The sequence below is a fragment of the Bos indicus genome, chromosome 5 (genome assembly GCF_029378745.1).
Source record: "Bos indicus isolate NIAB-ARS_2022 breed Sahiwal x Tharparkar chromosome 5, NIAB-ARS_B.indTharparkar_mat_pri_1.0, whole genome shotgun sequence".
NCBI classification, from domain to species: domain Eukaryota; kingdom Metazoa; phylum Chordata; class Mammalia; order Artiodactyla; family Bovidae; genus Bos; species Bos indicus.
In genome coordinates, this window is record NC_091764.1 from 68,853,936 (window position 1) to 68,866,297 (window position 12,362).

Below are 12,362 nucleotides of genomic sequence, written 5' to 3' on the forward strand. Positions count from 1 at the left end.
CATAGGGAAGACTTTATGTTCCTGTTACTGGCCAGTGTGGATGGGGGAGCAGAGTTGTATTGGCTTTCTGTTAAAGCAGAAATGGATTTCCGTTTATAGAAATATTATATATTTGGGGGAGGGGAGCGCCCATTTGCTCAAAACAGGTGTTCCCCGCCACTTCCTCCGCCGACCCCCTCCCGTCTCCCGCCCCCCCCGCCCCGTCCCAAAACACACATCCTGAAGTAGGGAGGGGAAGTGGGCAAAGAGAAGAAAAGCCAAAGAGGATGTGAAGGGCCGCCAGATGGGCATCCTCCACTGCCCTGCCTCACCCTCCAGCCCGCGCCGGCCACACCCCTCAGCCCCGCCCTCACCCCCAAACCCACTTTAAACTCCCGCCCCCTCTTAACGACGACCAATGTCCGGCCGGGGAGCCCTCAGGAGGCTGAGGATTGGCCGGCGCCGCGGTTGCCGAGGTGACGGGTGGGTCCGGCGGGGTCCGAGAGCCGGGTGCTGCGGGGGCGAGGATTGCCGGGCAGTTTCCGCCCCGGCCAGCCCAGGCCTGCGACGCCCAGATTTGCGCTCCTGGGTAGCTAGAGTGGGTGGTCCCCGAGAGCCCCTCGAACCCGTAAGTCCCCCGCCGGCCTCCGGCTCGGGGCGCGCCGCCCTCCGCCTTCGTCTCCACCCCCAGGATCTGCGGCTGCCAGCTCCCGAGCGTGGCTTCCCCGGCCGGCGGCGCGATGGGCTGCGGGAACTCCACCGCCGCCAGCGCGGGCGCGGGCCAAGGTGAGCGCGGCGGGCTGCTGGGGGCGCGGGGACCGCGACTCGGGGGCGGTGGGGAGTTCTGCAGGGCTGACCGCCTCTGCGGGAGAGGCCAGGAGAGAGGTGGCGAGAAGGAAGGGCGCGGGGACCCGGGGCAGGGAGGGCGTGCAGCCCCCTCTCCCCGTCCCCGATTTCGGGACAGGAGCCGATCGTCCGGTTTAGGACAGACTGAAAACGGGGCATTTCCCCTCCCTGTGCGGGGGCGGTCACGCCTGGATGAGGAGAACCTGCAGGGCGATCCTGCGGAGGGAGCGCGGGGAGCCCTGGTGGCGGGGCTCCCCTGCAGCGGGTAGTCCCGGCACTCTCCTAGGAGAGAGGTTTCCTAGTCGTGGCCAGCGTCTGCTCCCTCTTTTCTCGCACTCGCTTCCGCAGGCCTCGGGCTCCAGCCCCTCGCAACCCAGAGTCTGCACCTGGAAAAGTGCAGCAGAACGATTCAGGACTTTCTTTAGGGGGAGGGAAGGTGCTAGTGGGTTGAGAACTGCAAACAGGGCGCTAAAAATTCATCTGAGTCTGTCTTGATGTTTAAGACCGGCTGGGCTGTTAAGATTCCTCTGAGAAGCTGCAGTATCGAGGATGCTTTAGAATATGTGTGACAGAGCTTTAATATTAGCAGTGATCTGTTCTTATGTTTTTCATTAAAAAAAAAATTGAAACCTCTTTTTACACTTCTTCATTGTGTTGATTGGCCGGGGAAGTCGTCTAGATTCCCCCTAGTCAGCCAGGCGTTGTATCAAGTGACTTATTCCAAAACTCAACCGTTCTCTTTGACTCAGCTAGTGTCTACTTATTTAAGAGTCTGGGTCTGTTTTGAGTAATACAGTATCTGCTGACCTATTTTGGTGTCTTTTGGATACAGAACTCATATCTCCTCCAACTGAGATCAATCAGACGCCACATCCCATCCCAACCAGCAAATGGGAAGGGCGCTCTGATGCTGCAGTGTTTCCAAGGCGGGAGTGAATGCCCGCTCAATGACTTTGTGACCTTGGGCCTGTCACTTCCCTTGATCCAGACCTCCTGGAAGATGTAGTTTAAAATTCAAGCCTTTCCAGTTTATTTATTTTAAAGTTTATTTTGATGTTCACTTATGGGATCAGATGTGGGAATCTGCTCATTTAATTGGCGAAGTTTGTTATTCCTCTCTGGCTGTCAGTGACCAGACATACGGAATATTTTAGGAGAAGGCACTAAAATATGTGGAATTCTAGTCCCAAAGCTGTGAATGAAGCCAGGTAATGATTCATTGAAAAGTTTCTTTCTGACAGGTCATCTTTACCATCTCGAATTAAATTCCCAATCTTGTGACAGGCAGAGAGCTCCTGGGGAACAAACCCTTTTAATTCTTGTAACAGAGTCAAAGGTAGTTAGCTTAATTAGTGCCTTAGCATAAGGACAGGAGTCTCACTTGAGAGTGGCCAGACAGCTCTGTGTGGAAACCTGGAACCATGTCAAGACCATATTCTGCACCAGGAATTACGATTTACTCTAACAACTGAGGTTGAACTGCGTAGGTCCACTTATACATGGATTTTTTTTCAATAGTAAATGCTGTAGTACTACATGCTCTTCAGTCATTTAAATCCAGGGGTGTGGGACTGCGGATATGGAGGGCTGACCATGAATTATACTCAGATTTTCCACTCTGTGGAGGGTTGGTGCCCCTAATCCCTGTGTTATTCAAGGATCGAATGTATATCTCTCAACCTAACACGCACTGTGTCCCTATGCCTTCCATTGCATGTGTACCTTACTTTTAAAAAGGTTAAAAACCATTACCTTTAGTTTGGTACGTTTTCCATGTTGTCATAAAAAGAAAGAAAGAAAAGAAAAGGAAGGATTTGTAACCCATTTGCTTTAAAGTAGAGCTAGCTTACTTCAGGGTGTGTCGTCTCCCTGTCAGGGAATCGAACCCTAGTCTCCTGCATGACAGGCAGGGATACTTACCAGTATTCTAATGAGGAGGGTTTCCCTGGTAGCTCAGTAGGTAAAGATTCTGCTTGCAAAATCTAGGAGATCTAGGTTTGACCCCTGGGTGGAGAAGATCCTCTGGAGAAGGAAATGACAACCCACTCCAGTATTCTTGCCTGGAAAATCCCATGGACAGAGGAGCCTGGCAGGCTACAGTCCATGGGGTCGCAAGAGTCGGATGCGATTTAGTGACTAAACCACCACCACTGGCTTACTTCATTTATATTTTTGTTTGTTAATGAACTGCCTGTCAGGTTTGGAGATAGAGGGAGGTTTTCCATTGCTAAACCAGGACTATGATAAGTGAGCTCTGCAATGGTGAGGTAAGAAATAGAGACAACATGATTCTCTTTACAAATATTTGGTTGACCTTTATTCCCCCAATGAGCACATTCCTTTTTATGTAAAGGGAGATACAGTTATATTGAAAAAAACCACTCTGAGCGCATGTCTTCTGGATGAGTAGCCTCACTTTTGTTCACGAAGGACAGCTCCTGTAAGAGCATGCTGTTCTCTCCTCAAGCTCGCTCTTTGCTAAAAATTACTGTGTGTTCAGAGAAGAGGAAAATAGCGAGGGCAGACTATAAAACACGAAGGAGAAGAAAACATGAGTTGGGAGTTATTGCATCACCTCTTTGATGACTCTGCCCTTGTTTCTGAGAAGTCATCCCCCAAACATTTCTCTGCTGGTGAGTCCGGGTGCCTAGCCTCGGGCTTTGGTCATTGTTATTTCGAAATTTTCTGTCAGTTGATGTAACACCTTAGGTTCAGAAAGGAAATGCATCAAGAGGAAAGATGGAAGGGTAAGAGAACTAAACCGCAGTGCAAAGGTTTCTTTCAATTGTGAACTTTGGCATCAGCATTAAATACACTATTGCCCAAGCTGCAAATGCATGTCACTGAACCCAAGTAAAATGAAATGCATTAAATTGGTGTTGTCTCCACCCTCCAGTAATTACAGTGCAAAACTTCTGAAATGTCCCAGGAGTCTTACACTTCAATAGTCATTTTTAAGCTTTTCAGCCAAAAAAAAAAAAAAAAAAGAGAAAGATGGTGGGCAGGTGCTGAACTTGAATGTGGAGAGTGAGGCTCAAGCTTGACATTGGCACTGTGCTGGCTGCCACTGTGGGCATTTCACTTTACTTTTTTGAGCAACAGAATAGCACTCTACTGTAATTACTATATAGAAGTGGAGTAATACCACGTTGAAGGTGAAATGGTGTTCCCTGAATATTTTTCTATAAGAACACAGCAAATCTGCTTTCAGAGGATACATTAGCACTTTATAATAAGGACCCCCAACCTGAAATCGCCATTGTAAGCCCTGTCTTACTCCCTAAGTAATTCAGGTAAAACCACATAATTGTTTCTTTTCCCTGGGCTATCTGGACAATAGCTTTTCTTGGCTTTTGTCTGGTGAAATTGGTTTATATGACAAATTGGTATTTAGTAGTGTGCTTCAGTAAATTTGATTCTGTATGTCCAATACATGGAGAAACTAAAATGCAGTACAGTGATCAAACAGCCAGAAGGAATCCGCTCATACAGACCCTAGATAATTTAGGTCAGATTTCCTTTGCAGTAGATTTCTAAGTGGAAGCTAGTACATGGTCCACCTCTGTGTGCAAAGCTTCATACTCTGTTAGGGAATTTTAGGGCAATGGTAGGGGCAGCCAGAAAGGGATGACTGTAGAATGAAATCAAGCTTTCCCCCTCTTGAGACATTGGTTGTTGAAGTAGGAAGATTCACCATTTGAGAACACCTGCAAAGCAAAGTGTAGTCAAATATACAATGAGCATCCAAATGCCCAAGAGATGTGGAATAAATCATAGTTTATTCAGAGAAGTCTTCAGGGAGGAGTCAAAGTATCCATGCTATCAGGGTAGAAGGGGACACGAGAACCACTTTGATTATATGAGCGCAGTCCCCATTCTGATGTTTTAGGACCATCACTGTCTCAATGTAGGAATTTGATTTTTTCCAACCTAGAACTATACAGGACTTCTTTTTTACATTCAGTGACAATTCAGTACGTTTTCCCTGCATAGTGTAGAGTCTAGACTCTAAACTTTAGAGGAACGTCTGGGTTTAAGAGCCCGTCTTTTAAAAATTGGAGTATTGTTGATTTACAGCGTTGTGTTAATTTCTGCTATATAGCAAAGAGGTTGTTATATATAGTTTTAAAATCTTCTCTTGGTTTATCTTAGGGTATTGAATATAGTTCCCTGTGCTGTGTAGTCAAATCGTGTTCTTTTTCCATCCCATGTATAGTAGTTTGCATCTGCTAACCCCAGACTCGCAGTCCATCTCTCCCTCATCTCTCCCTCTTAGCAACCACAAGTCTGTTCTCTGTGTCTGTGAGTCTGTTTCTGTTTCGTAGACACGTTCATTTGTGTAATACTTTAGATTCCACAGTGATATCGTGTAATATCTATTTTACTTTGATAGATAAAAAGAGTCCATTTTGAAAGGGTTTCATTTGCTACAGGCAGGGAGCTGTTGCTTTCTCTGTGTTTTTCTTTGCTCTCCGTCTCCACCACTGTCTCGATCAGCAACCAGATTCTCTATTCCCTTGTTTTTCCTTGAATATATTCCTTAATTAGGCGGAGACATGAACACCCCTGCATTTGAGCTGATGAACCATAGCAGGTCAGTCATTTCCTGTGTCTAGTCATACATGTAGATTGTTGCCTGAGTCTGTAATGTAAACCAGGAAATCCTATTTTATGTGAACCAGAAAAATCCCTTCAAAGTTTGGATGGTTCCAAATGTGTACAAGAGCCTGGTTCAGTGTAGACTATTTTGCAGGCTGTGAAAAATATTTGCAGCAGCAGAGTCATTTCAGAAGTATTCTGCTCCTGGTACTTGATTGAATTGTTGAGTTGCTTTTTCTACCAGAGATGTGTAAGTGGCAGCTATCTGACCATAACTTAGTTTATTACTAGACTCTTTCTATAGTGGTTCTTCTATTTTATTCTATTTTATCATTGTACCCAGGGAGTTACTATATTTCTTTTGGGTCCAGTTACTTAGGTTAGTTATCACCTTATCCTCTATTAGATACATAATCACATTCTCTTCTGTTGCTGTAGCTATGTAGTCCAGCCTTCATCGACATCTGTAGATGGTTTCAGTCAGTTCAGTTCAGTCACTCAGTCATGTCCGACTCTTTGTGACCCCATGAACTGCAGCACGCCAGGCTTCCCTGTCCATCACCAACCCCTGGAGTTTCAAACTTATGTCCATTGAGTCAGTGATACCATCCAACCATCTCATCCTCTGTCGTCCTTTTCTCCTCCTGCCTTCAATCTTTCCCAGCATCAGGGTCTTTTCCAGTGAATCAGTTCTTTACATCAGGTGGCCAAAGTATTGTAGCTTCAGCTTCAGCATCAGTCCTTCCAATGAATATTCAGGACTGATTTCCTTTAGGAGTTACTGGTTTGATCTCCTTGTAGTCCTAGGGACTCTCAAGAGTCTTCTCCAACACCACAGTTCAAAAGCATCAATTCTTTGCTATAAAAGCAGCTTTCTTTATAGTCCAACTCTCACATCCACACATGACTACTGGAATGGTTTGGTAGTTCTGAAATTCAGCCACTGTGCTCAGCATTAGTCCAGGCTGTGTAGTGGTAATAATATAAAATTTTGCTGATATCATCAAAGAAGTCATTAATATCTTATGTGCTTCTTCCCCCTAGCTCACTTAGGCACCCCCCCTCCCCAGCCAAGCTGTCTTTCTATTCTTTAAATATGCTCCACTCATTCTTGTTCTCTGTCTATTTGAAATACTCTTTCCTGGAGAGCTGATATTTTGTTTATTTATTGTCATTTTTGTTCCCCCTCCCCAAAGGTAAGCTTCATGAGAGTCTTGTCACAGCTGGACGCTCAGCCTCAAGACCAATATTCAGTCTTTCAGTGGAAGTTTTTGGGTCTTAAAAATTTTTTTGTTGAATGGATAAACATATTGTGGAAACAAAAAAGATATAAAATTAAGTCCTAACTTGTTGTAGGCACTCTCTGACTGATATAGCACTAGAGGAATGAAATATAACCTTAAGCAACCAGGGAAGCCTGCTTGGAAGAGGTGGGACTTGATTTGACTTTGCAGAATAGGTAGGATTTGGATAAGCAGAGAATGGAAGGGAGGGCACTTTTAGAGCAGTATGAAAACATAGGGACAGAAACGGGCTCAGTGCATTTCAGGGCAGTGAGAAATCTGTCCTGACTGGGTCAGTAGTTCACATTGGTTGCAGAGTGTTGGAAGTAAGAACCGTCAGGATGGGAGTTGGGGAGGACAGAGAGGCAAGAAGGCCTCAGAACTGAGAGCAGGCTCTGGAGCCCAAAGACCCCAGTTCAGATCCTGCTTTCATCATTTATCAGCTGCATAACCTGGACAACTTGCTGAAACTGTCTATATCTTAGTTTCCTCAGCTGTAGAATGGAAGAGTGGTTATAGAACCTACTCAAGATTAAATGAGTTTAATATATATAAAGTGCTTAGAGCAGTGCCTTATTGTCTAAGTACTTAATGTGCTATTATTAATACAGGGAAAGACTGTCATAGACTGGTATAGAAGGAAGGAGCCAGCAGTAGAGTGATGTAATTTAAGGCTGTCGTCAGGAGTCCATGAAGTGAGAGGGTTGTTGGTGAACGATGGAGGCATTGACATCAAGGACCCCTGCAAGCCAGTTAGGCTGAGGACCGGCTACATGTGAGGGAGGTAGGAAGTGGAAGTGAAGCTGCTCAGTTGTGTCCGACTCTGACCCTTTGGACTGAAGGCTATCAGGCTTCTCCGTCCATGGGATTTTCCAGGCAAGAGTGCTGGAGTGGAGTGCCATTGCCTTCCCCAGGGGATCTTCCCAACTCAGGGATCAAACCCAGGTCTCCCGCATTGCGGGCAGATGCTTTACCATCTGAGCCACCAGGGAAGCCCGAGGGAGGTAGCGGGAGGGAGAAATGAAAATGTACCCAAACTGTTAAAGCCTAGGAGACAGGTGGCGCTAGTGGGAAAGAATCTGCCCACAATGCGGGAGACCTGGGTTCGATTCCTGAGTTGGGAAGATCCCCTGTAAGAGGGCATGGCAAACCACTCCAGTATTCTTGCCTGGAGAATCCCATGGACATAGGAGCCTAGTAGGCTCCAGTCCATGGGGTTGCAGAGTTGGACACAACTGAAGCGACTTAGCACAGCAGCAGGAGACTGGAAGGAGCTGCTACTCCCTCTAAAGGGAAGGTTGGAGGATGCAGGTGACCCATTATCCTCTTGGATGGACTGCATTTGACGTGATGTGAATGACAAGATTTGTGAAAACACCTCTGTGCAGACAATTATCTCTGGCACGAAAGGATTAGAAGGTTCACTTGTTCTAGCCCCACAGGATCGATGTTGCAACCATGTGACTGGTTCATGAAGGTGACCCAAGAGAGTTATTCAACTCTGCCATGAGCCACTTACAGCTCAATAGAGACATAGCTTAAATTACAGCAGCTAAATGTCAATGCGTTGCCCTATGTCTGTACTTATACAGCTGTGTTTATTAATTTTTATCTACTGAAAGCATAGTATTCGGCAAGGGCAACCTGTAAGCAAAGAGGTTTTCTCTTAAGAACATCCACATTCATTAACATGATTTTATTTGCAACAACATGGGTTGGACCTAGAGGATATTAAGCTAAGTGAAATAAGTCAGACAGAAAAAGACAAATACTGTGTGTTTTCACTTATATGTGGAATCTAAAAAATGACACAAATAAATCACTATAATGAAACAAAAACAGACTCACAGGTACAGAGAGCAAACTAGTGGTTGCCAGGTAGTGAGGAGGGCTTATGGGTGAAATAGGTGAAGGTATTAAGAGGTGTGTGTGTGCCAAGTCGCTTCAGTCATGTCCAGCTCTTTGCGACCCTATGGACTATAGCCTGCCAGGCTCTTCTGTCCCTGGAATTCTCCAGGCAAGAATACTGGAATGGGTTGCCATGTTCTCCTCCAGGGGATCTTCCTGACCCAAGGATCGAACTGGTGTCTCCTACGGCTTTTGCATTGCAGGCAGATTCTTTATCGCTGAGCCACAGGGAAAGCTCCATTATTAAGAGGTATAAGCTACCAATTATACAATAAGTAAGTCTTATGGATGTAAGTCAGCACAAGGAAAATAGTCAATAATGTTTTAATAACTTTGGTGCATAATCTATAAAAATCTTGAATCTTATGTTGTACCTGAAATTAACGTAACATCGTAAGTCAACTATACTTTAAAAAATTTACCTTTTTAGAATACACTGATCTGAAATTTTTTCTCCACTATTGAAGAAATGACTTACGATTCTGTGTCTCTTATTGGCTTATTGAAAAATAGACATTGCTGTAGATGAACTAAAGAGCTGTTGTTCTACTTCTTTTGGCCAATTGAGCTGATGACATAGTTTTAGAACTATTATGGGTCAGAGGAGACATAGCAAGCTGTCAAAATTAGAGGGAGCTTTGTTTTTTTTTCTACAGTTATGTTTATACAATTCTCAGAGAGACGTTTTTCTTTCATAAAACAAATAAAGAGTAAAACATTCCTGCATATTTTTATTATTTCCCATAAGAGCCATAATCATTTATATTTCTGATTAAAAGAAGAGTGATTTGTGCATCTTCAGTGCCTTTTAGAAATTCTTCATGTGCATAATTTTATTTTCTGGTGTATGTGTTTAAGTTATCACTACTCAGTCTGAACAAAGAGATACGATTTACTATGTAATTTAGCGATTCATTTGTTTGTGAACAGTTCCAGTATGTTACTTCAGCGCTATGAAGTGCATAGAGAACAGGGATGAAAAAGGCATTAATAGTGTTTTTTCAAATGTACATATGTATGTGACCTTTCTTTTAAAAGAGGTAAATATTTTCTTTTTGTTAAAATTTGGCATGGGTAAGGAAATTCATAAAAATAAATATATGACTCTGAACCATATTGAAAATGTACTGGGCAGTACAGGGCAATCTTTTAAAGTTATAAGACTTATTAGATTGCCAATAAACATCTGTCTATAGGAACCAAGATGTTACAAATATCTGCTTAATATCACTGAACTGCTGGCTTTATCATGCACTAGGAGTAAAATTTTGTCTGTGTTTGCAGAATATGTGACATGTCATATTAAATTTAATTTTTCCTCAATATTAATTTTGCTATGTATTTTTTTTCAAAAGGGAATTTCTGCTTTTGGAGAGGTGGAGGAGCACAGGAATGAGAAGTGTATTGGGTTGAATGGTGACCTCTAAAAAAGATACGTTCTCATCCTAATTTGGAATGTGTGAATATTGTCTTGTTTGGAAAAAGAGTCTTTGCCAGTATAATTAAGGATTTTGAGATGAGGACACCATCTTAGGTTATCTGGATAGGCTCTAAATCCTAGATGATGAAGTGTCTTTGGAAGAGCTAGACAAGGAGAAGACAGATATGGAGAGGAGGTGATGTGAGGACGGGGTAGAACAGAGAAAGCACTATCTGGCCACCAGCCACAGAGTGCCAAGGAAGACCCACTGTCCCGTGATGCTAAGAGGCCTGGACCGTGTTCTTCCCGCAACCTCTGCAGGGTGTTGGGACCTCCTGACACCTTGATGATGTACTTCTGGCCTCCAGAACTCCGAGAGCACGTATCTCTGTTGTCTTAAGGCATTTAGCTTGTGGTGATTTGTTACAGCATTCATGCGGAACTAACACAGAAGACATTTTTGTAATTGTTCCTGGAATGGGATATAATCAGAAAATCAGAAAATGAAGAGTTTACAAACAATACCTGCAGTGTGAATAATCATTTGCTGAAGCAGATACAGCACCGTTCAGTCTTGGTGTGATTCATACAGCATTTCAAAGCTGTTCAGAGCCTCAGTTATTTATGGGGGTGCCCAATTTCTATAAAATGTGAAGGTTATCTGAGAGGTTTTTCCTTCCCAGATGCCATCTGCCTCTCCAGTTCTCTGACACCATCCAGTTCAATTCTGATGCTCATATGTGGAGTTAGTGTCTATCACCGTAGGTTTGAGGGCTGAGTCGCCTGAGATCGTCTCACTTCAGACATCAGTATCAAGTATTGGGTCCCCAGCTTACTTGCACTGCTGTCTGACTTGACAGCAAATTTGGGGGTTCTCACAACCCCCCTCCTCAGACCTGACAGTTTGCTAGTATGACTCAGGAAGGTACTTTGCTTACTGGATTAAACGTACTAGTTTATATAAAGGACACAAATGAACAGCCAGATGGAGAGGTACAGAGGTCATGTTAAGAGTCTCGGGCATAGGGGTCTCTGTCCCCATAGAATTGGGGTAAACCCCCTCCTGGTACATGGATGTTCAACTCAGAAACTTTCTGAACCCTGTCCTTTTAGTGGTTTTTATGGAGGTTTCATTACATAGGTCTGATTGATCAAATCATTGGCCATTGGCGATTAACTTGATCTCCAGCCCCTCTCTTTTTCCAAGAGGACAGGGAGTGGGGTTGAAAGTTCCAAGCTTCTAATCAAGCCTTGGGTTTTCTGGGAGCTCCCATCCTGAAGCTACCTGGGGTCCTGCCAAGAGTCACCTCATTGGAAGAAACAGGCTCCTATCACCCTTATCTCTCAGGAAGTTCCAAGGATTTTAGAAGCTCTGTGCCAGGAAGAGGGAATGAAGACCAAATATCTTTCTGTGATTCGTCAATATCAGATTAATTTTTTTTAATGCTTAATAAATTGCATTTGCTGTGCATTTTTAAATGACTGAGACTCTTGACTTTGGGACTCATGAATACAATTTTAAAATCTTTTGACGAAAGTAAAAGGTATAGACTTTGGTGGCAGTCTGGTGGTTGAGTGCACGCTTGCACCGCAGGGGGTGTAGGGGTGTCAATCCTTGGCTGGGGAATCCTGCATGCCTCACAGTGCAGGCGCTTCCCACCAAAAAAATATATATGTATACACAATCATGGTGAAATGAGGCAATATTGTGAACAACAATCTTCTAAGTGTTAAAGAAACAGTTGTATTCAGAAGGAAGTGTTTGTCACTGGAACTGAATGTGATACTTTTCTGAGAGCAGACCTTCCCCTCCCACTTCCATTTTTTAGGAAGATATTTAAAATTATAATGATCAATAATACAATTTTGGAAAATAGTCATTAAATCTTTTGACTCACAAAAATTCTAATTTAGGTCTGTAGATTTTGTGGTGCTTCTATCCCACAAGAAACATGGTTACCTGCCTTCCCTTGTGTTAAGGTACCATAACAGTAGAGAGGAATTTTGGCAGGAAATGAAGTGGTACTAACAGGGAAAAATGTTTTACCCCAGGGGTCTTGAAAGAAGTAGCTATACCACTATAAATATTTGTTTAATAAATGATGAATCTCATGAATCATAAACACAACTTAAAGCAAATGGGATTTTGCCACTATTTGAATTGTTCTAGTCAAAGTATCTTTTGCATAAAATATCTAGAGAAGAACTCTCCATCTGGTTAACTGATGGAGAGTTAACTGGTTAATCTGGTTAATCAATGTCTAGATGAAATATGATTAAAATGTTGCACTGAGGGTAACCAGAATTTTTCTTCTCTTTCTAGTAAT

At 43.6% G+C, this 12,362-nt stretch overlaps 1 protein-coding gene across 2 annotated transcripts in view; it reads left to right on the forward strand.

Annotated features, from left to right (window-relative positions):
* The first annotated feature begins 450 nt into the window (after positions 1–450).
* Positions 451–12,362, forward strand: part of C5H12orf75 (chromosome 5 C12orf75 homolog) — a 44,895-nt gene continuing 32,983 nt past the window's right edge. The window contains exon 1 of one of the 2 annotated variants that reach the window (XR_011566671.1): positions 451–765. Coding sequence is in view for 1 of the 2 variants with exons in the window: in XM_070789652.1 (XP_070645753.1) it covers positions 720–765 (46 nt within the window). In the remaining variant the exon portion in view is untranslated. The remainder of the gene's footprint in view (positions 766–12,362) is intronic. The other variant, XM_070789652.1, reaches the window with a different exon arrangement.